The sequence below is a fragment of the Camponotus vicinus genome, unplaced genomic scaffold (genome assembly GCF_025532165.1).
Source record: "Camponotus vicinus isolate PSW18456_S1 unplaced genomic scaffold, iyCamVici1.0 SCAF_5, whole genome shotgun sequence".
NCBI classification, from domain to species: domain Eukaryota; kingdom Metazoa; phylum Arthropoda; class Insecta; order Hymenoptera; family Formicidae; genus Camponotus; species Camponotus vicinus.
The window spans coordinates 18263550-18289992 of record NW_028141977.1 but is presented as its reverse complement, the minus strand read 5'-3'; the positions used below and the strand labels follow the sequence as shown (position 1 = coordinate 18289992).

The 26443-nt window shown below is 34.4% G+C and overlaps 3 protein-coding genes and 1 long non-coding RNA gene across 12 annotated transcripts in view; 1 reads left to right on the top strand and 3 right to left on the bottom strand.

The window, feature by feature from the left end:
• LOC145971979 (uncharacterized) overlaps window positions 1–4389 on the top strand; it is a 36399-nt gene extending 32010 nt beyond the window's left edge. For all 3 annotated transcript variants that reach the window (XM_083100122.1, XM_083100121.1, XM_083100123.1), the window contains exon 19: window positions 17–4389. In XM_083100122.1, the coding sequence (XP_082956248.1) occupies window positions 17–474 (458 nt within the window). In that variant the 3' untranslated portion in view covers window positions 475–4389. The remainder of the gene's footprint in view (window positions 1–16) is intronic.
• On the bottom strand, window positions 2048–22138 carry Actn (alpha actinin). 7 transcript variants are annotated; one of them, XM_083100131.1, is made up of 15 exons: window positions 21349–21557; window positions 20790–20920; window positions 9178–9412; window positions 8468–8803; window positions 8136–8225; window positions 7578–7663; window positions 6982–7327; window positions 6614–6890; window positions 6363–6534; window positions 6027–6263; window positions 5862–5946; window positions 5572–5675; window positions 5250–5489; window positions 4794–5090; window positions 2048–4707 (listed from the first exon to the last, which is right to left on the bottom strand). In XM_083100131.1, exons 2-15 carry the CDS (start codon window positions 20889–20891, stop codon window positions 4549–4551), a joined length of 2766 nt encoding a protein of 921 aa, XP_082956257.1. In that variant the 5' UTR covers window positions 20892–20920; window positions 21349–21557; the 3' UTR covers window positions 2048–4548. The 7 variants fall into 7 exon arrangements, with proteins under 7 accessions (XP_082956257.1, XP_082956252.1, XP_082956254.1 ...); XM_083100126.1 differs by lacking the exons at window positions 7578–7663; window positions 21349–21557 and adding an exon at window positions 21912–22138 and having other exon boundaries at window positions 8140–8225; window positions 20790–21004; XM_083100128.1 differs by lacking the exons at window positions 7578–7663; window positions 21349–21557 and adding an exon at window positions 21912–22138 and having other exon boundaries at window positions 8140–8225.
• On the bottom strand, window positions 9421–14398 carry LOC145971987 (uncharacterized). Its single transcript, XR_014439015.1, has 3 exons — window positions 13996–14398; window positions 13069–13297; window positions 9421–12260 (listed from the first exon to the last, which is right to left on the bottom strand). It is a non-coding gene; the product is annotated as an uncharacterized LOC145971987 (long non-coding RNA).
• Window positions 22139–23126: 988 nt separating the features above from the next.
• On the bottom strand, window positions 23127–25544 carry LOC145971986 (uncharacterized). Its single transcript, XM_083100137.1, has 3 exons — window positions 25217–25544; window positions 23934–24992; window positions 23127–23839 (listed from the first exon to the last, which is right to left on the bottom strand). The coding sequence occupies exons 1-3, from the start codon at window positions 25233–25235 to the stop codon at window positions 23706–23708; spliced, it is 1212 nt and encodes a 403-aa protein (XP_082956263.1). The 5' UTR covers window positions 25236–25544; the 3' UTR covers window positions 23127–23705.
• Window positions 25545–26443: the final 899 nt, after the last annotated feature.

Sequence of the window (26443 nt, the reverse complement as noted above, 5' to 3'; positions counted from 1 at the left end):
CAAGTTCCACAATTAGGTCGAACGACGTTAAGGGACGCCGCAAGGCGCAAGATAAGCACTACCGTAGCGCCTAGAACAGATCCGAACACGATTGACAGGACGATTTCGAGATACGATGCGGACTTCAGGAACCGTCAGAGACCCAAGACGCAAAGTACGCGACCTGTAGTGCATACTACAACGAGACCCAGAAGACCGTCGGTGCTCGACTACGATTATTACGAAGATGACGTGCCGATCGTTAGCGGCAAGTCTTTCCTCAATAGCAAGCTCTTCCTCACGAGTAAGGGTACCATACGTTGTTTGGACCAAGGCAACTTTCCGCATCCCTACTCGTGTAAGAAGTTTATCACTTGTACGCGTATGCTAAACGGCCAGATAGTCGGGACCGAGTACACCTGCCCCGATAAACTGACCTTCGATCCGATCGGTGGTATCTGCAATTGGTCCGCCGGTCTCGGTTGCAACGATTGATCGATTCTTCTTAATTCACTCGACAGTCTCTAACGTAAAAAAAATTATCTCAGATTTGATTGCACTTGATGTCACTTAGAGCTTTCTTTGTTCGGATAAATCCATTTAACTATTCAACTATTAAAAAAATAAATAAATAAATAAAAATAAAACGTGAAAATTAGATTTGGGAATGTCGATGCAATTAGATTTTTAATCATCTTTTTGTACCTGATTCGGACAATATAGGATTAAATAATCTTATATTCACGTCTTTATAACACGTTTATATAATACAAATAATATTTGATTACATTTTTAAAAGATGTATAGTTCTTTAATTCATTTCTACTATTTAGAGCGAAAAATCTGAGAAAATATTTAACTGTCGAATGGTTCCGATTATCAATCGCATATTTTTTCGAAGATAGATATTTTTAAATACAAGGACGATTTTCTCGATTTAAAATTAAGAGTGATTCAGAGAAAAATATTTTTAATTTTATAAAATAAATTTATATAAATTTTATTTTGATTCACCTTTCTTCCTCGCAAAAGTTTGAGATATTACTATTTTAGATTTTTTTAAACTTTGCTATCATCGCAGCATAAATGATAGCATTCTATAAAAATCATGAAATGATGTTATGATTATAATTATATATTTAACGATAATGTTAGGAAACAACCGTAAAGCAACTAGATTATTCGTTCGAGGAGACTTGAATCGGTCTCATCGAAAAGGCAAAATAGCTTCAGTTTTTTTATCATTTCCAAAGATAATTTTTTCTATAATCGTGACTAATAATAATAATACAACGTAATACATATCAAACACGACTTCTAATATTTTAATTTCTCTCATATATAGTCATTTCTCTTTAATATAAATTATAAATAATTTAATTTTATAAAAAAAATTTTAATTCTGTTGCCTTTTTGAGGAAATTGATTCATTTATAGTCGCTGATGCTACGAGGATGCGAAGAGGACTATTTTTGGATGCATTTAGTCTAATAATATGTATCGTGTACTTTATGTATTACGATCGTATAATAGCCATATATAATCGGGCGAAAACGCACAGAGCAGTGATATTATCATTAAAGTCTCTTTATGTAAATATTAATAGAATTACGTATAAGAATAGCATGTAAGATAACGTTCTTTTCGCGTAGCGTACCAAACGCTAATTTATCTATCAATCTTCACGCGTGATTGTTAAATCCTCCTTATTTTATCTTATGAAAGATATACGTCGATGAATAAACTCTACACTCGATTCGTTCATAGACTCGAGTCCGATATATCGAATCTGTATGTATCGAAAATTTTTGTACTTGGAATAAAAAGGTATAGTTTAACCACACACACGCATTCGTTGTACGTTTCTAAAATTAAAAAATGATTCATTAATATAATATATAGTCTCTTTCTCCTAAATAGGTATTTCCTAAATAAGTTACATAAATGTAAAGCAGGTGAGTCGCTTTAATTTATCGAGACATTTTCGATAAAAGTATCGAGAAAGAGAGACATTTCGAACACATAAAACGTTTTATCAAAGATAAAAAAAATAAACTCTGATGCGATATTTTTTTTCAAAGATTTCTTTATTTTCCCCGATATTCTTGTCTCACAATGTTATTTGTTATCTAGTTTAGGAAGATGAAATGTGGGCAAAACAAGTATACAATAATAGCTGATAAATGTAATGCAACGCGAGGCGGCCGTGCTTTTAGTAAGGCTTCCATTTTCGAATTGTCGCAATTTCATATAAATATTGTCAAATAATAATAATAATAATATAATTACAATTACGTGTGTATAAATGATAATGTGTATTTGTCTATTTGACAACTGTTCAGTAACAAAGTGTTCAAAGACTTTGTTCATCTGCCGAATACTCGAACTTCATCTTTGAAAATTCGAAATTCTTTCCCGGTAGACCTGATACGTATATGTTTCAAGATGAACGCTTTCCTTTTTGATATTACGTATATTTCTTCTTGTTCAGTGTACATGTACATGTGAGAAAGTGCGTGTGCGTGTGCGTGTTTCGTCGTTTATCATTATTTAGTGTATACTTTACATTATTTAGTGTATACTGTTCCAGCAGTCTGTGTTCTGCTTTGGCGTGTTTCTCGTATATTATTTACCTCTGTGTGCCCAATATGTAATATATATCGAAAGAAAAAGAGAGAGAAAAAGAAATACAAAGGAATGAGAAATTATGTAAATTTGTGTAATTGGAAAAAAAAACATTTTAAAAAAGATAAATATTGAGAAGCGTATTAAAGCGCAACAAGCGAAACGGAAAAAGCTTACAATATACTCGCCGATAAAAATAATTGCATTTCACACGCGAGCATTTTTATCGAGAGAATGACTCTTCCACGATGGTTCGAACAATAATAATATAATGATCGGATGACTTTGACGTCACTTTTGATATATAGATAAGGCTATTTAAAATGTGATACGAGAAATGGCAGCTGTGGTCAGACATTTACATGGTGGACTCTATATTACAATTAACGCCCCTTATCGCTTCTTGCGCGATTATTTATAAAAATAAATACTTTGAGAAAAAGTATTTCGTTAACTATCGATAAATCAATACACATATCGGAGCGATATATAATAAATAATAATTAAAATCAAATAAATAAATAATTTGCTTCGTTTAGCATATTCGTTTTTCGCGTATCTTTAGTATACGATTTACACAAAGTGTATAAGGCGAGACGCAGCTTAATCCTTAAAGGTTCGTAGTGCCGCGCTCATTAAAAAAATATGAACATTATTCGATTTCGAACGTACATTTTCTGGATACTTGGCGAGAAGGTCGATTTATATCGTTAAGACTCGCAAAGTTCGTTATTATTACTCTTCTGAGTTTTAATATCTTATCGTTTTATTCGTATATTTGTGCGAACATTGATCTATGGCGCGAACCGAATATCAACGCTTTCGTAACGTGTGCATCCAATATATAACATAGAATTTGACAATTTTTGAAAGAGGGAGCACACTTTTTTACCGACAAACATGATACGATTGGAGAATATAATAAAGATATATACTGGATTCTTTCATCAGAAAAATCTAATTCAAAAACATTAAATTCGTGTCACGCTACAATGACAAAATCGCAAGTCTAAAAATATATGTTATATATATCTTCCATTATATAATTATACAAAAAAATGTAGAATATATTGTAGAACTTTAGAATAAATATTCCAATATACATAGAGGAAATAGCACTAGTACTACTAGTACTGCTACTAGTAATAATAAAAAATTTGGAGAGCCTCTAGTATCAATGCACTCACTAATTGCACATATACAAATATATGAGCTTTCCTTTTTGTCATATCTCAAGCTTAATAGCTTGATATTCTTTTTCGGGACGTTCGCAGAGAGGAATCGTACAAAATCTTACCTATCAATTGGCACTTGCTTTCCCGAAAGAGAAAAAAAAGAATGAAATCCAAGTTGTTCATTTTAATGTAGGCTACACAAAAGAATAAATATGTAGCAAAATGTTTAGAAGAGTATAATATCAATTTCGAACTTGGTGTTATCAATTTATGTGTGTTGGAGAGTTTCTATCTTTTTAACGAAAGGTATCCAAATATATCATATTTATTATTGTCGCATTAATAGACTTATGTAAGTGCGTAATCTTACTCTCTACGTACATCTGATATGTAATTTTTATTCGTGCGCGAAAGATATTCTGCTGGAAAAGTTAATATTTACTTTTCTCTATACGACACACTTAGATCCCTTTGCGTTAAAATGACGTTGCTTATTTTTTCTTAGCTCTCGATGTTTCAACAGCCTCTAATATGTATGCGCGCGTATACGTACACAGTTATTAATATTTAGCGTAATGACTGATATCGTGTATGTATTGTACTGAGAGCTCCTGTAGCGAGCTCCATTTTCATTTTAAAACATCGTCACATGAAAATATGTTGATGCAAGTACTAAAACAATAAGAGAAATTTTTAGGCATTGTTCGCCTATCAGCTGATGTGTGTACACCCGATCTTTTTTTTCAATTTTGATTTCATTATGGTTTATCTACAGATCAGATTCGCCGTATAAAGCTGTCGAGAAAGAGCGGTAATCGAGTGCTCCGGGAACAGCGCTCGGTCCTTTGTACGGAGGCATTCGTTGGATACAATATTCTGCCTGATCAGGCGGTAGTTCCCTTCTTAGTTCATCCGGTAAAATGTAAGGCTAAAGAACAAAAAATTTTATGTTAATTGATACGCCTCGTTGTTTTATTATTATGAAAATTATTGCTGCAAAGAGTTTCCTCTTACCTTGTCACCAGCAAGAATGCGGAAGCTGTCGATGACTTGTTCTGCCGTGTCGGTGTCGGTGGATTCGCGCGTCATGAAATCGAGGAAGGCGTCGAAATGAACATAGCCCGAATTGTTGGGATCAACAATGGCCAAAATACGTTGGAAGTCAATGTCGCCCTGCCTGTCCTTTCCGATGGAGTAACCCAGAGACACGAGGCAAGATTTAAACTCGTCCGGTGCCAATCTCCCTGTCCTATTCTTGTCGAAGTGATTGAAACTGCTGCGGAATTCATTCAACTGTTCCTGGGTGATGCCCTAAAATGGAGAGAAACGCGATAGTTTTTATTCTTGAAATTCCTCTGCAGTAACGTATAAACATATAACAAATATACATATAAAAATGAAAGACATTTTTGTAAAAATTTTGTAGAAACTTTAGAAATGGTAGTTTTTTTAGAGAAAATTTAGAAATACCTTTGAATCTCTGGTGAGAATTTGATTTTCGACTTCATTAATGTTACGATTGATTGAAGTTAGAAGTTGTTCCCAACCAACACGTAGAGTTTCCATGGTATACTGAGTATAACGGTTCTCGAAAATCATGCCCTCTTGAACTGCTTGGTGAATTTTCTCCAATTCTTCGAGATGAGCCTTGTATTGATATACCGCCTGTTCGTATTCTTTCAAACGATGTAATTGATCCTCAAGAGTTCCCTAAAATATAAATACAAATATTCAAAAATTTAATATAAACGATGTAAACCTTTACATATATAATACAGATGATATTTATCACCTGAAGACCGAGACCAATCGCAGTCACGGCATCCAATTGACGTTCTATCCATGGTCCAACGACATTAGCTTTCTCGGCAAACTGTCGTCTAAGTAATTCATTATCTATTTTTCACATTTCAGGAAATATCTTTTGACACGTCTATTTATGATCATTGAAAAGTATGTATCATTCAAACTTGTAATAAAAATTTTAGCGATATTGAAATGCCGATATTAGTGTTAATTTTCAGAGAGGATTCTTGATATATATATAATAAATTAATAAATACTAATGTCGTCAAAGGATACTTTGTTGTTTGCGAAGTTCAGCGGCTAGAGTACCATCACGTTGAGGAACCAATTGTCTAACGTCGCTCCATTTCTTGGTAAGATCCTATAAAACAAATAATAATTGCTAAATCTAAGAAATTCTTCTCTGTACTATATATATCAATAATTTATTCTTCAATATACCAATGCAGTGAGAGTGGTGTAAGGATTCTCTAGGCCACCCGGAATCTGGTATTGCTTAACTATGGATTCAACTTCGCGCACTAATCCCACAATCGAGTTATACTCCTTGTCCGCTTCGCCGAGAGTAGCTTTGAATGCTGCGTGCGCATCCATTAGGCCTTGGATCTCTTCCATAGTGTGGACGATAAACATGTCCACTAGATCTTCTCTAGTTCCATCCAACCAATTATTAAACGGCTGAAAAATGTCAGATGTCAGACATTACGTCACATCTATTAAAGAACGGACATATATCGCACTTGATTACATCTGCAAATGTAATCAAGTTGTACTCACAGCAGCGCGTTTGGCAAACTCCAAATGCAAGACGTCTATCTTCTCTAGGATTTTCTCGGCTTCGTCGAGAGCTTGACGCCTACGTTGGGTGAGTGTACCCAAACGATCCCACTGATCGCATATACGTTGGCACCTGGCATTTACGGATGCGCTATCGTGATACTCGAGGGTGCTGTAATTCAAAATTCAAAACGCAAAACGTTACAATGATCAAGATAACGATCGTCAGAAGCAAAAGGTTTTGAAATTACTTGAGTTCTTGAGCGATAGCTGCAATCTGTTCCACGCGATCTTGATGCGCCGCGAGATCCGATTCAAAGGCCTCATGTTTTTTCTTCAGAGCCTTGAGCTCATTCAGCTTACACTGTCGGAAGTGTTGAGACGTCAGCATCTCCTCTTTACCGGCGGTCCAATCCTCATGAGCATCTGCCTTGTGCTTGAATTTCTGTGCCAGATGTTCCAATCGCTCTAGACGCATCATCTCAGACAGCAACCAATCTTCGAACGTTTTCTCGGCTAACTCCAATCCTAAGGATCATTTCCGACATGTTCATTATTCCATTTAAACATATATACAGACACACGGAGAGGTGTACTGGAAAGCAAGATAAAACCGTACCTTTCCACGCTTTATTTATGTCAGACACCATTTTTCCTTCCGTGGGCATGTACGCTGGTCTATTGCTCAACCTTAGCTTCGTTTGCAAAGTATTGAAATTCGTTTCCAGTTTAGCTTTCTGTTCGACGCGAGGCGGCTTGTGCTTGCGTCGATACGTCCTGTATTCTTCCAATTTCTTCTGACACCCGGCGAGGGAATTGTCGGTTTGTCGACTCGCGAGCCATGGCATCGTTCGTCGTATCCATTCCAGCAGATCGGAAGCCAAACGCTCATACTCTTCCATAAGACGCTCATTTTCTTGATTTACCTTCAATACTTTACAGATTCTGTTAGCCGCCGTCTCTGCCTACAATAAGAAAATTCGTATATATTTTTCTTTTATCAAGAAAAATATTTTTATTTACATCTATACGCGTTTGAAGTGTAGAGAGTTTATTTTCATCAAGATGCATGAATATTTAATTGTAATTTAAAAATGTGTAGAGGAAATTGGTGAGATAAACAAAAGTTTGACATTTGCAATAACAGAGATTAATGATATTTTTATGCACACTCAACTATCTGTTAAGAGTTAATTCGAAATGCAAGAAACACACCTTTTGAGCACCGCTAAAACAGTGGTAGTATGACGAAACATAGGTCATCACGGCCCTCTCATCAGGCATTGCTGTGTTTCGCATATCTAGAAAAACACATTCGAAAAAACTCAAACCATGCGTTGTTAGCGATTCTGCCGTTAAAAATTGATTAATTTTAACAACAGACGAGTCTAGTGAAGAACGAAATATAATTAGTACATAATTTATCATATTAACTCTCAACATGTCTATATTTTATACATATGATCAAAATGTACGTGTGCACACAACGATCTTTGTACATATCGTATTGAAAAAACAACATAAAATTTTATTTTATAATCGTAATCTTATAACTGAAAAATATTACGTGACAGAGTGCGTAATTGATTTCAGGCCTGAGAGGTGAAACAATCAAATTAAAACAATAATAAGGTAATCGATTAGCAAGTTCAAACGCCGTTAATGATATAAGCAAAATAATTCATTTAATTACAGTTCATATTAATGAAGGGTCACTTTTAACAACGGAGAGGGGGAAACAAGGAGTAAAGAGCAACACGCATTTCTTTACGCTGACCTGCTGGGCACCTTGGAACGCGTGGTAGTAGCAGGACACGTACGTCATAATAGCTCGCTCATCCGGCTTGGGAGTGTTGATCAAATCTATATGATATCAAGGGAACATATAAACATTAAGCGTTTGATACTCGTCAGTTTGATACTCAAACAAATCCGCGATCGTAGCTCCGTTCTGTGTCCTTAATTTCGATAATCTCTTCGATCCTGTCAATCCGAGTGACGCGTGTGTCTTTCATATATATTCCGAGAAGACACATAAAAATATATACCGCAAGTACCTAAATACACAGCGTGTTTTTAAATTTAACAATTTGATTTATGCTTACCATCGGGATCTAACATGCGAGGAATGTCGAGGTACTTTTCAGCGACATCAAAGGCAGTGTTTAAGTTCTCCAGCGGATTATCCTTGCTGAGTTTATTATAATCGATCAAGTCGGGTCGATGGCGATGGATGAGGGCGCAGAATGCGAGACCGTCCTTGAAGGACAGGTGGAAGTTTTGAACGTTGACGTTCTTGTACGGGGCCGTCTTGCGCTGGCACCAGAGCAACAGACCCTCTTTCGCGGTCATTTCTTCCACGGAGATATCTTGGATCGCGAATCTTAGAATAATGGTCCATATCATTCCCAAGGTCATTTTCAGATTACCATCAACAATTTCTGTTCAAAAAGAAAATCAACATTTTTGAGAAACATATGACATGTGTGAAGACAGTATAAATTAATTCTACATCATTCTATTAAAAAAATATAGAAGTGAAATTACTAGAAAGATAAAATCTCTTCATTTGACAATCGTAAAGTATACATATATTAATAAATATTATATAATATATTAATAAGTATATATTAATAGCAGAGAGAACGAAAAAAAAAATATTAAAATAGGAATTATATACAATTTTATACGATATTTAATTATTCGATTTTTTATTTTAAATGTATGCATTAAAATAACTATGATCATTAGAGGAGAGAGCATAAAATCTTCTTAAATAATACATAAAACGAGCTTCAAAAAGAAAGTAATGTACCTTCTGCGCCAATTGAAACCAGCTTAACGCCCTTACTGGCGATATAATCGAGGGCCTTGTTCACGTTGGCGATCTTGTGGAACCTCATTTTGCCTCTGTCGGGTCTCGGGAGGGTTTCGCCTGAGATCACCTCAAGTAGCAACATGAGTTTCAACCCATTCCTGAAATCGTCTTCGATCGATTCAATGGCAGTGCCTGCTTTGCGTAGATGCGAATTGCACCAAGCTGTGAATGTCTGATACAACAAGAATTTATTAATTTATGTTTGAATTTTCTGTAGATAATCATCTTATGCTAAATAAGAGACAGCGACTAATAACACGTAGAAATGATAATAATTGCGAGGTAATTACAAAGTGACAGTTTGCTCAAAATAGTTTACTTTACTAATTTTTGCCCTAACAATGTTTTCGCACTAATCTCATGAGCAAATAATCATTTAAAATGGAGGATTGAGTTCCTCTGCTATACTGCTTAGTGTATATTTTAGTAGACGACCCCGATCCCTCCCGCTATATATATCTTCTGTCCTGGTTCTTAAACTACGTTTTCTATCATTCTCTGCTATGATTTTCGGATAATCTTTTGATATCTTCGCGTCAGAAAACGTTATACGCTCTTATTAAATTTTTCTTCTTCGCATACGAAAAATAACTTTTCTTTTAATATTCAACTATTAACAAACATACGTCAAAAGTAATCTCGCGTAAATTTTCGAGCTAGAAATAATTATTTATACGTTAAATTCAAATAATTTCACATAGATTATCACATAATGAATCAATATTTTTCAAAATATCCCCATTTTCGCGAAAAATTATCGTTGTAAATTGCGTTTATATTGCATAATCAAATCGTTTTGTTGATTTTGCATTTCTAAAAGTTTCGAAGAAGATAAATCGAGGATCCAGTTAGCGAGATATTTATCTGAATGTTGTTGAATAAAGCGTGGCATTTAATCGAGGTCGACAAAAATTCAGGGTCGGCGATGAAATTTTCGGGTTGGAAAAATATTGCGTGAAATTCAATACGGGCGGCGTGAAGCACGACGGGCCAATTTTGGACATGAGCCACCCTAACATCTCTCTGCACGAGCTCTAAGATCTATTTGTAAAACATTGACTCCTCCCGCGTCGAGTATTAAAGATCATTTCGAAGAGACACATTTTGGAAGTTATTTAAAAATTATATCACATCCTCTCTCCCCCTGTTATGTCATTGATCCGTCATCGAGTTACATACGTTGTTCTTTTTCTTGATGACAAAAACGCGCGAATAAATCCATTCTCGCAAAAATCTGTTTAAGTCGAACATTAATAGAGCATTAATAGAGCATCACCGATTAATAGAGCAGTACATATTTAATTCGTTACTGTAATAAAATAAATTTTTCATCTTTCAGCACGATATAAAAACGCGCAAAATAATGAAAAATTGCAATTTTATATCGTGTATATTAAAAAAATATATATATCGTCGTACGATATTTGCGGAATCCGTAATTTGATACGTCGTCTGACAATCTTATGTATGTGTATGTATGCAATGAATGATGTGCTGCATCGATAGAAATATAGCTATGCGCAGCTTGTAATTAAAAGGCGTTCTCCTTGTCACGAATGAAAGAATGCGATAGTCTGATATATTTGCTGATAATACATTATTTTTATTTCCGTTCGTTTCTGCGACTATCGAAGATTCGCATTCGTTTTTCGGCCTACGCCGACGAATATACTCGACAATTTTTTTTTCGAAGACAATTTATGTGACGAATGATATAAATATAACATCTCCCTCAATTTATATTATGTAATTCATGCGCGGATTCTGACCGAGTAGGCGATTTTCACGATCGATCTAGAAAAAAAGTGCACGATCTCCTCACAAATAGACGGCTATTTTTATGAATTATTTTTGAGAATCGGGATTCTTATTTTGTTCCTGAACATTTAATTTAGGAAAGTATCTGGAAAAAAAAACAAATTAATCTATTTGTTGGTTTTTGATTTGATATTGACATTAAAGTATTTATTATCGTCACATTTATTAATCATACTAATCACATTAAGTAGTCTGAAAAAATGTTTTATCTATTTGAATTAATTTATAGAGAGCTGATTTAAAACAAATTATATATTAATAAACAAGATTTTTCTAATATATGTCTAATTTCTTTCGAATTATATTTTATCTTCTTTTTTTCTCTCTCTCTTTCTACTTCTATTATTTTATTATCATCTAACGATTTTGTCTAACTATCGTACTAAAAAGCTTGAGTAAATCAATATATCATTATAAATTTTTTTCTTATTCGTGAGTCACCGCGTCTTTTTTATTTATAAATTGATATCACACATATTAATACTACATCAAAAAAAAGTAAGATAAACACTATCATTATTTTTGATAGTGCCCGTTATTTTGGTACGCGAGACAAGGGTTATCATTCCTAAAATTAAATAACAGATATAATTAATTAGGTATATAATTCAATGCTTATTTAATTAAATTAATTATATTAATTAAGAATTTTATGGCTCTTGCATTTTGTGTATTAATGAAGAATATATTTTTAAGTCGCATAAATATAATAATTAAATGTATTTATATATGACTCTAAATATATATCTTGCAGATTCGTGGATAAAAAAAAAAAATACTTTACATATTTTATATCAACTTGCACAGTTGTAACTTTTTCATTTTCTAATGCTTACTTAGCATGATTTCGTCAGTCTTATTCGCGGTTAGGCGGTGTATCGACTATAAATAAATACAGTTATACAAACAAAGCAGCCTAAATCCTGTGCGCATAATTCATGTAATCCAAGTCTCGAAATTCCGCACGCGGTTATGCACGCTAATCTATTTCTATTCCGAAAGTTTGGCAGTAGTTTTCGTTCGCCTGTATAATTCCTATCATCCTTATCGGATTGCTTCGTGTCTTATCAAAATGTATGCAGCTTAACCTTCAATAAGACGCGACGTTGCTCGAGGCGAAAACATTAACGTTTATGCGCCTCCAGATTTGCGGAATCTTTGGCCTAGATCTCTATCGTTGCTTGTTTTCTACCTTCTGCAATCTGAGAATATACAATTTCATTATATTGCATTTAAACATGGTAACGAAAAAGTTTAATTACAAATTAATTGCTTCGCACGTATTTTTTCGACGATAAAATAACTTTTAGAGTTGTTAATTTATATTTAAAAAAGAGAATAATATTATATATATCTTTTATAAGCTATATTTATATAAATAAATATTATATATTTAAATATATCTTGTAAATATATGTACAAGAAAAAAATATATATATATATGTATATTTTTTTTTCTATACTCGAATACACATATACATACACATCTTTCGAATTAAATTTGCTTCTTTTCACAATATATTATTTTAAATCGTTTACGACTAATGGGACAGATATTGAAATTTAATTACATATAATTATAATTTGAAATTAAAAGATATATAAAATATAAAAATATTTTTACAAAAATTTCTCTAAATTTACTTTTACATATAAATTTTTTTTCCAAAACATATCCAATATATATATATATATATATATATATATATATATATATATATATATATATATATATATATATATATATATATATATATATATATATATATAACATGTCCAATATATCTTTTCAATTAATAACTTTTTTCAATAATAAATTTTTGTCAAAGAATTAAATTAAATCTGGAGCACTACTATCAAGGAATCGTATTGTTATTTAAAGTATCATTGATAATAGATATCCTTCAATGAGAAGCAAAAATTGTAACAACCTGAATCGCGGGATATAGTTACGTGGGCCGGAAATGAGATCTGTAATTACAACTACGACCTTTCGAATGGGGCCAATACCTAGTCGAAAATAGTTAATCGTGGGTGTGCAGCAGGATATCTGTGTGATGAATCCGCGTTTGGCGCACGCAACTGCGTGAATAGTCGAGCAACTATACTTGCCCAAGAAAAATAATCGCATTTGCCGCGCTATTAAACCGTGATATTATTCGCACTTTGTATTTGTTCTCTAATATGAGATGTATTTTCTTTTACATAAATTTCGACCGTCATCGTTTCCTTCGATATTCTGTAATTAAAAATCAGAGCCTTGATAATATGTCCTGTATATACGTAGATTTTTTTTAAAGACGGTAAATGCAAACTAATATACAACATATATGATATATGATACAAAATATGTTGATAGATTCTAATAAAATTCATTTGAATTAAAAATGTAAAACATTCTATCAACATTCTATGATGTATTTAATCGTTCAATTAATTAACAAATAAGATTGATAGTATTTTCTCGCTCAATTATGAACTTGAACTTTAGTCGTGATTATTTCAATCTTCCATTCAAGATCATCGCATGGCTTATTCAATAATAAGCGATTCATGATTGTACTTGCTATCTCGAGGAATATGTCAAGAATCACTTTTGAAAATTTTCTCGGAAATTCTAAATGTATATACAATAAATTGAAAGCGAGATATATACAATGAATATAAAATTAAAAAATATAAAGAATACATAAATCGGGCTGCTATAAATAATCGGAGCACTGGAGAGAAATATACATTCGTTTAATTTGTATAAATATTTTATCTCTAATCATAATTGCAATATCGAAATGCTGTCCAATTTATCTTTCAATCCTGTCTTCCGCTTGTATATATTTGTATGTGTGTCTATATGTGAGATTTATATTCCCCTCTTCTATAATAATATTATTTTATCACACTTACGCTGATATTATCGCATTATATGTCACATCTTACTTCGATTCATTACTTCACGATTATATCATCGCGTGACAATGTTCTTAGTCAAAATATGGCATGCGTGGGACATTCGGTTCCAATTCGAGATTTGGCGCGTAGCCGGGAACCCTCCAAAGGTTAACGATCCCCCTGCGGAAAGAAATCGATCGGACGCGGAACCGGAGCTGTCATCCTTACCGTTCGCCGACTCCGCTTTCACTTATTCGCGATTATAACGCGAATTACACGTTGCACGGGATTCCGTCATTCCCTCTTTCTCTCTCTTTCGAAAGCGCCAGACGACGGCTCGCGATCTGCCAAATTGGCACGACACATGTCCATCAAATTCAAGTACGCGAAAAGAAAGACTAACTTCGTATCGTAAAATCGTAATATCAAGAATTCCTTGGAAGAATGAAACAAAGTTTTCACGATGTAAAGTAAACTGACAAGAGGATTAATATTTAATGTGATAAATATATAATTAATATAAAATTTAATTAAATAATATTAAATATTAATTAATTAAATTTAATATTTAATTTAATAGTTTCTCGATCTTGACGTATTGCAATCGTAGTAATTCATTAGTGTCCATAATTTCAAGTATATTCTGTGATAATTCGAAAAATATAGCTGTAACTTTGTATCTTTATAAAAATATATGAAAAAAAGATGCAATTAAGATAATGTATATATATTATAACTCATTTTATGTATCTTTTTAGAAAAATCAAAACTCTCTGAAGAAGAATTACTAACTAAAACATCACCGTTTCTAGTATGTGAAAATTATGTAAGGGCTTAGACGAAAAAATCGCATTATCATTATTAGAATTTTGTGAAAAAATGTAAGAGAACGCGAAGGATTGAATGGTGAATCAAATTCCAGTGATAAGAATTCATGATAAATACGAAACCGATGTCTGAAATGTCCGAAGTCTGATCGGAGGGTGTGGATTCCGACTAAATGAGAGATCGACGGCGTACAGTCGCACGCGTTATCTATTTATACGGTCTATTTATACGTAAACGTCAGACGCGTCGCGCAAACAGCCGAATGAGAAGCGAGTGTATCGCTCTTTCGAACGCAAAGTGTTCCTGATGCTATTGACCAGGTCGATGATTCTGAAATAATTATCGTTCGCAGCCCATCATCGCGAAATAAATTTCATTATCGAATAATTTTATCGTTTGACTTAGGAATAATTTTCTATTTTTTTTTTATTTAAATAGTTTATTGTTATCATTATTGATTTTAATATTATTATATATCGCTCTATAAATATTTAAAGATTCCCAAATCTATTGGAAACATATTTGCTCCTGTTATTAAAATAAACAGTTGTAAGAATATGAAATAGAAAGTACGAATTTGTGTACAATTTAATTATATTTTAATTAAATTTATTATTAAATGATTAGATGTAAATTAATTACAATTAATTTAAAGTTTATTACTCGGATATTGAGTACTCGACTTTTTGGCAATTTTTTTTTGATACTCGTAAACAATCGTAAAACATTAATCAAATAGATAGACGTAACGGAGAAAATGGCATACACTTGTGTGGGGATTATCTATAATTGCCAAAGATGCACTCGGGAACGCAAGCCGTTAGTTAGTGCCCGTTATCCGGCCTAACTGTTCGATTTTACCTGTTAAAGCCGGATGATTGCTACGCTTTGCACCGCAGTGAGGAAAGGACAACATGAATTAATCTCGGGTGAGAGCGCGTCGATACAGCGCGATTAATCGGCGATTTCTAATTACATAGTACGCGAATGAGATAACTCCGTCTATGCGAGTAATTGAGAGGGTGGTCGGGGGGCGATTGAAATAGTGCGGGCGCGAGAGTGAAAAATAAATTAATAGTCAACGCGATGATGAAAAGCACGAATTAACATCGATTTTATTAAAGGAAATATCGCGATACCGTTGAAATTATTTACGTTTAATCCTATTTCCAGAAGCATAGCCAGCTTTCTTCCTGGAGAAAGCAAAGCCAATAAAAATGAAAATCTATGGAGAGAAAATTTAACTTTATTTTTAATGTTTTCCAAAAAGAGATTAGATAAATTGGAAGGAAGGGAAATTTTTAATTAATATCTAATAAAATGATATTAATTAATTTAATTAATATCATTTGAGTATCAATCTATCTATGACTTTGATAATATTTTATGATATTATTAATATGGATATAATAAATAAAGATATGATATATTGGAATTTGACGTTAATAAAAATCAGGAGACTGCCCATATCAATTGCGTAAAGGTTCATAAATTTCAGCTACGCGACACTATCTATTTTTAATCAGTAACCTATTCTCTAACGGCGCCAAGATGTCATGGTAAGTCTAGGGAAAGACTTTAATGAACGCTTTAAACGTTTCGATGTTGTGGCGTTCAAGTGTGAATGTCGTCTAGAAAAATAGTCTTCATGAGCTGCGACAATTGCTCGCGAAAAGATTTATGCTCCCGACAAATGCCTTGGCTAAGTTAGTTGTTAAATGTGTGCACGAGAAACTTTGCAATAATAATCAGTTCCAAGACACGTCGAATGTTAAATTATTCAAATTAATCAAACTATGCGTGAAATTGTACCGACATATGGTCGATATACTTTATCTAGAGTGAGCTGATTCAATGAAGCAATAATGAGATATTTATAGTATAAAGTAATCATGAGTGTGTAATAAACACCTGCAGTCATCAAATACAAGTACAGGATCATTCAAACGTTTCCAATTCAAAAAGCAGATCATACGATATTTTATGTTTAAATGTAACTCGTACAAGTAAATTATAAATTTCGAATAATAATCGTGAAACCATATATAAAATATCATAATGATATTTGAACTTAGAATTAAAATAAAACAAATGTCGAAAAAAATATCGCATAGAAAAAAAAATTATTCAAGATTCTTAAATCAGATATGACATTTTTTCCCTTAATTTTAAACGATAGTGTTAATTGTTTTAAAAAATGATACGAGAGCGGAAAATCGAATGAAAAATATGCGATATTTCGTATTCACTATTAAATGCGAGTAAATTATAAATTTCGAAAAACAATTGTGAAATCGTATACAAAACATCATAATGACATTTAAATTGAGAATTAAGATAAAACAAATATCGCAAAGAGAAAAGAATATCCAAGGCCCTCAAATCAGAAGTGACATTTATTTTAATTTCAAACGCAGTGTTTTGTTGAAAAAAAAAAAGATACGAGAGCGGAGAATTAAATAAAAAAATGTCTAGCAAAATATGATACGATTTCCAGCATACGAGATTATTCCGAGATCGGACACAAAGGTAAAGTAAGGGCTCGAAAGATCGCGAGCGGCGAGTCTGAAAGCTCGAGCCGAGCAGCTGTTTCCGAGCAGCCGCGACCTATTTAAACGTCGTCGGAGAAAAAGATTCCTATCGCCGGAATGTTTGGTCCGCGCGCGGCAAGCTGACAACGCGACGCACGCAGAGAAAGAGAGAGAGAGATTTTACGAGAAATTCTCCTGTACAGTTAATCGGCCGGCGCGTGTCATCCACCTCCTCAATGCGCTTAAACGGTACTGCTAATTGGCCCGTCCTTCCCGTCATACTCCATCAATTTCGATTCAAGCCAGATTTGAACGCACGAAACTCGAATGACACCGGGTGCTACATTTGCCTTGATTTTCGTGTCTCGTATAAATACATGTATACTTGATAGATATGGATATAGACATTATTAGGAGCGAAAAAAGGGGGAGAGCGTAGAGTATCCCATGCTTCCGCGGCAGTAAATATTTCTAGTATATTCAAATCTAGTGAAAATTCGTATCGGAATCATATGTAATAGCGTTATAATTTTGTTTTTAGTTTAAAGATTGAAGAGTAAAATCGTGATAAAGAATATGCTCGAATATAAATTTTTGTTACTTATCTGACATAAAATGTGATTATTCTAGACATACTCTTCAATCAATTTTATTTTATCGAGTGTAATTATACAATTAATTGATATAAAACTGTCTTATTAAAAATGATGAACAAAAATGAAAAATGAATGAAATGAAAACGATGTTAATAAAAATGAATAAAAATAAAAACTAATAACTTATATTTTATTTATTATATCTGATATTTTTTTGTATTTAATTTTCGTATCGATATTTTACATTTTTAGAAATGAAATATTTCAAGAGATTTGCGAATAAAATTGAAGAAAATGCAAATTTCAACTCTTTTCATTTATCCTAAATATATATATTTATTATTTTATTATTAATTTTATTTTATTATTATTTTATTATTAAATATATATTTATCCTAAATATTTCAAAAATTTTTTAATATGATTAATATTATTATTACTTTAAAGTACTTCTTAATATAACAATAAATTATTAATTTTTCTAATCATAAACGAAGAGGAAAAATTGAAGAATGACTCCTATATTTCTTCCTCGGTATCGCTTCCTTCCGAATTCGCAGGAACCTATTGAATTCACAGAAACATTGTCATAATGTCATAATGTTTGAAAGGGGAAATCGTCGCGTAAAAGCTTTGTTCTACGAAACGCGAAGGAACAAACGTTCGCGCGCGATTCGGCGAACGGAATGAGTTTTCGTCGCCGCGACGCGAATCTCGGCGTCGGCCTCTCGGACCGCGTTTCCGGAATGGGGCACACGCGGATCTCTAAAATTAGAGGCGTTACGAAAAATGCCCGTTCTCTCGGCGACGACGAGGCCGGCGTATCGGGCGCGTTTCGTATCTCAGGAACGCGTAAGCTTTACATTGACGCGCATAACCATTATCAGCGTCGCTTATCTAATACCTGACTCGACGCCAACGCGCCTCCGCGCGGCATGGAAAAGGAAAAAGATAACGAGAGGGAAAGAGAGGAAAGAAAAAAAAAAATCACTCGAGCAACAGCAGGAGAAACGGTCACGAGAATCGTGAAAATCACGCTCGCAGGCGTGACTCATTGCTCGATTATTTTTGTCATAAAGTCTGAAAATACAATCCGAAGGGCTGCGGCCGATATTATACTAGAGAAAGAGAGAGAGAGAGAGAGAGAGAGAAAGAAAGAGAGAGAGAGAGAGAGAGAGTGAGAGAGAGGCGGGAGAGCTCCGGGAAAGCCTTGAGCCCATGCCAAAGATGAGGAAAATATTTGCGAACGCGTACTCGAGGGAATGCTTACGATTTGTCAGTATCTAATGACGCTGCGTCGAATTAAATTGCGAGTAGGAACTGTTGAAAGATGTCGGCAAAAAAAACTTCACTTGTTGTGTACGCTTTTAATTAAAGAGATCGTATCTCCACTTTATCTCCTCCTTCTTATTTAAGTACGATAATTCTTTTTTAGATATATCTGTTTATATTACTTCGACAATCTAACGTAAAGCTATAAATGGTATTAAATATTTAAATGGTATTAAATATATGGCATTAAATATTTAAATGATATTAAATATCGGCGTAAAGGTTTTTAAAGTTTTGAAAGTTTTTAATATCGTCAGCTTCTTCGGCTCTTTTTAAATGTAGAATGTTTATCGTTAATTTCTTCCAGCGTTATATATCTGGTATTCGAAATATCCTACATTTTGATGAAACACTAGAATGTAATTTGATCGCGTATGGTAAAAACCCATAGATAACAATGTAATTTATACATGTTAATAATTATCAAATCAATTAAAAAATATTCTACTTTAAAATCCGTATTTTAAAATTCAATTACAATTCATCACTCGATATTACTGACAATTATGTCCCATTAACTTTGCAATGAACATTATTGTCTTAACGATGATAAATTTTTTTTCAATCAAAGACAGAGTCGTGAAAAAATATTGTTCATATGATTTGCAGATGTGACTTTTATGCAGCAGAAAAAAGTGATATAATTTTTTCACGTTAATGTAAATCATTACATTAATGCTACTACGATGATTACACAAAAACGCGCGCCTTTGCGTTATTATAGTACGTCAATATCTGATAAGATTACCCCAATCTAAGGAACCTGATATAAACCTCAATCCTCTGCTAAATTCTCAATCAAAATTTTTTTTGCTCAACGAACATAAAAACTTTTTTTGTCTTTATCAGTTATTCGTTTTTCTAGCTACACATTTTACAATTGCACTTAATTTCTCTTCTCAATAGCAGTATCACAAATATCAAGAGATAGATTCAGCATCGTACACTTTCCTGCGTGCATGTTAAATTATAAGACAGGAAGAGACACAAAACGTTATATATTTTTCGATTTTTTACAATAGATTTAATGAGTCATAAAGGAAAATGATTCGATAGTTTCTATCTCTCAGAGATAGTATGTATGTGTATATATATATGTGTGTGTGTGTGCGTGCGTGTGTGTGCGTGCGTGTGTGTGTAACCAAAGGCTAAAGGTTCTATCTTTATACATCCATGATTACAGTATGCTTTTTAATTGCAATAAATAAAAGTATAGATAATAGAGTAAATTAGCCTCACAAAATCACCTCCAGATTTTCGCGAGTTCACCTTTGACCTGAAGATTAAGAATTTTATTTTTTTTTAGGAATAAAAAAAGCGAAGATACTTGATGCAAATTTGCTCGTAATCAACGTAACTTTTTTTACGCAAACCGATAACGGTGGGTTCGGATAAAACTCGGAATAAAATATGAGAAATATGTAAAAGTAAAAAATTCGCCGACAATTTTCGTTCTATTTCAGAAAGCGAATGGGCCGGGCGAGTTTGGGCCCAAAAATGCTCGCTAGTCTCAAGGTAGCGGAAAAAGAAGAGGAAGAAGACGAAACTCGCTCACCTTTTTCTGCTGTTTCTCCCAGGCAGGGTCCAAGAGACCCTCCCTCTCCCATTCCTCCTCCGGTGCCATATATCCGTCCCCGTAGGCTTCCATGTCGTTCATCCTCTCGCTCGTATGCGTGTCTCACGTTCCTTTAAACGCAAACGCCAAAAACGTGCTGTCACACGACTTCGTTACAACGTTACTCGCCCCGTTACACAACGGGAAAGATTAAACTAAACAGAGAAAAAGAAGAGGGGAAAGAAGAGAGGAGCCTTTCGCGAGCGAGCTTTTCGGAGAGAAACGCTCGATCAAAGATCGATATGTATCTCCTCGGCGTACGTACGTACGTAAGTTCGTTTCGGTGACAGCGACGCGTGTACTTGGGAGGAGGGGGGGACTGGAGATTAAATAAAAAGAGAGAGAGAGAGAGAGAGAGGCACGAAGAGGGAAATCAAAGGGGGCCGACCACGATGACTAAGGGACGGAGGTAGATTAAGGGGAGAACTTGAGAGAGAGAGAGAGATAGAGGGAGAGAGAAAGGGAGAAGTGCAGCGAGAGACCCAACGTGAAAACGTACCCGCTAAGCCCAGAAAACGTTCGGTTTCGTGTCGTTCTTTCCCTCGCGCTGACCCCTCTGCCACGAGTCTGACATACGCGATTTGCTCGCCGGCGCACGACCCCCCCTCTCCTCCCGATCGCGACTACTCCTCTCATATAGGGGACGAGGGTCTCATTCGCTCTCCTCTCCATTTTTCATCGAAGGAGGGGGAGCGAGACCCCTTCCACCGATTCCCTTCTAAATTCTCCCCATCGTTCTCTCTCTCTCTCTCTCTCTCTCCCTCTCCTTGTCGAGTGTGAATGTTCGACAAAGCGAAACCAGTCTCTTTTTCCGCATTTGTTTGGATGTACGGACTATGAAAAGGAGATAATAACGCGGACAACGCGTCAAACGTCAGAGTCGTCGTGACAGCTCGCGGCTGCGTCGCGTCAAGCGTAGAGCTTATCGTGAAATTCGATTGTACGCGTACAATTCGAACCGCTACGTAATGTTACTTCGTGACGCAGCTGTCAGGACGGAGGGGTAGCTCTCTCTCTCGCGCGCGCGCGAGGTAACGTTGTTTCATCGCGGATCATACGTACGCAGCGGGCCGGGCTCATCGGCCGAAACCAACTTCCGTCCTTCTTCCTCCCTCGCTCGCGCACGTACGCACGCACGCAAGCCGATTCCTCAGCTGTGACTCTCGCTCACGAGGACGTAGGGGTGATGAAAATAGCGCCGGAGACGTACGCGCCGCGACACCTCATTCACCCACACACGCGACTAAAATAGGACCGACGCGCGGTCCGCGCGAAATTCCCGAATCGATCGGGGCGACGCCATTCCCGAGGCTCGCGAACGCGAGCGCGGCGCGGGCCACGAGTCAATCACGCGCGATCTAGAGGGGAAGCGCGACTCGCGACCTGCGAACCACGAACCACTTACGTACGACCTAGAGGGGAAACGTAATTCGGCGAAAAATATTTTTTTTTTTTTTGACTAAATTAAAACTGAATAAAATGAGATAGATGTATATTTAAAAGCTCGAAACAAAACAAAAAATAAAAGAAAGCAAAAAGTTCGACGAAAAAGGATAAACCTAGAACGATTAATTTGGAAAAAATCATTTGCACGGAAAATTGTACGTAGAGAATTTTCTTCGTCTCTTTTAATTTATTTATTTTCCATTTTTTTTCTCGTGTTTGCAAATGCATTTTTTAGTATCTTAAAAGCTTATAGAGATAGATATCATTAAATTTAATTGTTTTTTAAGTTTCTTTTTTACTCGCTTTTAAAATGCTGTAAAAAATGCAAATCTTAATTAGGCAAAAATAAATATTGAATTATTCAAGACGCACATTTCTTTCCTCCTTTAGTCAATTTTGATGGATCAACAGTGATGGTCTATATTAAATTAATCAAGATATATCTCTATCTTATTTATTAAAAATCATGTCGCATAGAATAGCAATAAATTGATATATAGTATTATATAGTATTAATTGCCAATTATACAAATTGATATATAGCATATATAGTATTAATTGCCAATTATACAAAATGTATAAAACCATCAATTTGTTGCAATTCTGTTGTAAGCAATATTTTTCAATTTAAGATGTCAATAACTATTGAAAATAGAGTACAAGAATACTTTATACTCCATTTTACTTTGTCACAATATCTATTCTTATGTATTATGAAGCAAATAAATATTTATGATGCATAATAGAAAGATGCGAAGAAAAAGGAGGAAAAAAAAGAGACGTTGAAAAAGATTATCAGACAGAAATACAGATAAGAGAACAAATATGATATCTAAATACATAAAGTCTATAATTGCTCGTTCATACATTTGTATGTAAATATCTTGTCATGTAAATATTGCGTGAAGTATAAAGACAGTTTTACAAAAATTTCTTGTTTTCGAAGTCTTACACAACTGTATTTTTTCAATTTTTACGTAAACTTGAATCTTTCAAAAAAAAATTCAACTATTTTTAAAGAAAGAAAATGAACAGTTGAATTACTTTTATTGAGAATTCTTAATGTTTTCTTAGGAAACAAAAACGATATATATCACATTAGACTAATGTTATCATGCCCGAGCAATTCATGGCGTCGCTACATCGTAAATATAAAACGTCAATGTCTCTTTTATTATATTTACACCATACGTGTTATAACAACACTCTCGCAGCCTTGCAACGATTCTGATTAGCGATATATCTTGTATATCATAACAGAAAAGAAATGAAATCAATCGTTCGGTTTGCGCTAACCATTGTCGATGCACCTGGCAGCTAGAAGGATTATTTTATACAAACAATGATTCGATCGCAAATTGCTAGTCATTCGCGATTGACAATGGAGAGAAGATACAAAAGATACCCAGCTTAAAGGCCTAGGCGACTGAAAACATCCGCTTTCTTGACATGCGTCACTGTTGCCACTTTACTAAAAGTCACTTGTTTGGCAGTGGTTGTGCCAAGGCGTGCCTTAGCCGGTATGGAGATAAGTCTCTCCGAAGCTGTAATAATAAAATTATAATTGATAAGAATACCTGTTGTGTTTATATAATTTTTATCATTATAATTAAATGTCTGCAATATGTTTACACGCACCTAATTTGCCAGATGTAACTGTAGGTTTGGTGATTCTTTCGCTGCTTGGTGTAGCATCAGATACCTCTTTTTTCAATTTAAGTATACGACTTGTGTTGTTCAAAGTAATCTTTTTACTGACTTCGTGATCAGCATGCATAGTACCGGTAGTTTTGGGTATAACTCTTTTCGTCATTACGATCGATGTACGTATAGTAGGTGATATCCGATTCTTCAATATACCTGGTGAACTAGGAATTCCCGATCCATTCTTAAGTATTCCTGCAGTAGTTACATCTCTCTTATCGTCTATATCGCCAAGACGCTTAAACACACTAGTCGATCTTTTGAATACATCCTTGCTGACACCAGTAATGTTGAAAGTAGGTGTTGTATCGGCTAAATTGGTTGTGCTTGTAACAGAACTGTCACCTAGTCTGTCGAATACCGTTCGTTTTTGTTCAATAGGCTTTTTAAGGACTTGAGTTCTTACGCTTGTTGGTTTTGGAACAGTGACGGTATATTCGACAGTATCATCCTTGCCGTTTGTCGTTTTAATTTTCTTTTCCATGATATTCCAGTTATCATCATCATCTTCATATATTTCATCCGACACTAGTTTTCTTTTAACAGAGGTTTGCTTTTGATTAGTAATATTGTTAGTAGTCGATACAGATATCGGTTTCTTTATGGTCACAATCTTTTTTGCTGTTGTAGACAAAGGCTTAACTATCTTCTTTGCAACATCTGTTTTTGAAGCTAATGAAACTACCGTCTTATTTCCAATTTCTTTGGAAACTACTTTCTTCGCAATAGGTTTTGGACTAACTTTTGGAGCTGAAACTATATCTTCCGAATCGACTAGGAATCTCTCGCATGTTGTTTCTTCCACAACTTTCTTGGCGTATCTCAAAATAGCAATCATATCACCCATTAATGTAATACCCATCTCCTTTAGACTAGGTTTATCTAAATCCGGTAACATATCTGGTTTAATACGATTGTTGGAGAATACAACCGCATGTTTAGTGGCCACATCTTGCGAAAATCCAGCTCCTTTGAAAAACTTCACCCAATAAGCTGTAACAGAATAAGAATTACTATAAAATACATTTATACAAAACAAAATTATTAATGATGTGATATATGTTAGAAAAAAATTTTAGAATCTATTAGATTGTTTAGAATAAATAGCAATACTAAGCTATTTATAGTACTTATTTATCTCTTAAAACAGAATGTGAATGAATTTTGACGATACTAAAATTTTAAAAATTATTATAAAATATAATTGCAATTCTCACCTGACAAGGATGCATCCATTTTAAGCGTGCGATAATTCCTGTACTTTTTCGTGAACGATTAATCGAGAAACCGTACCCTTCACGAGTACATCTCCTCTCGTTTCTCGTACATGTTGCGAGGAGCCGCTACGATTAATCTCCAAATTGTTCCAAATTGGAAGTGTAGGAAGCTATCGTCAGATGAGAAAAACAAGTTTACGGAAATTTCGTTAATAGCTTCTAATTATATCGGCTAATTGTGGACTCGTATTTCATACAACGTCGGGGGAAATTATTAATAAACACCAAGATTCCATTTCTGAAGCTCTATCATGGCTACATATATATATATACATACATATATATGTATACATACATATATATGTATACATATGTATACGTACATATTTAACGTATACGCGAATTCACGTATACGTGAATTCACACAAGCTTGCGACTACATTACCGAACGATGCACGTATGTGATGTAAAAATATATTTGGAGATCCTTGCGAGCAAAATGACAGGTAGCCAATCATCTCCCGTTGTGTACCATCACTTCCGTTGAAACGCGAAGCTGATTGGTTATCGAATATATCCATCTAGGTATCTGTTCTTACTATTGGCGTTTTCGAATGGTCGAGTTTGATCCGACTCGGGGTAGTTTACTAGACGTCATTGACCAATCACAGCCATTCTTCTGAAGAATGTATGGTTACATTCTTCAGAAGAATGGCTGTGATTGGTCAATGACGTTTTGTAGACTACCCCGGGTCGGATCAAACCCGACCATTCGAAAACGCCATATGACTCAAATTATCCGACAATCTGACACTTGTCTTATTTATAAACAACTTTATTGAACTTTATTGAAAAGAAGATTAACGTAAAATAAATAATAATTCTTATAATACCGTATCGATCGATAAAAAAAATATATATATCGTCATGGGCGCCGGCAGAATTACTTTTAGGGGGGTGCACTCAAAAGAGGATGCACTGGAAAAACGGTTTTTTCCCAGTTCATAATTATATTTTTGTTAACGTCGTTTATGTTATTTATTGAATTTTAATAAAGATTTATTACTGTGTCAGCGTTCATAGAAAAAGAGTGCAAGAGGAGACTGAATTTATTGATAATGTGACAAATGAATTTGGAAAGCAACCAAGACGGCTCAAGTTTTTGTTCAAACATTGATTTTTCTAAAATTGATTTCCCAAAGGCTTATTACAAATATTAATTAATAT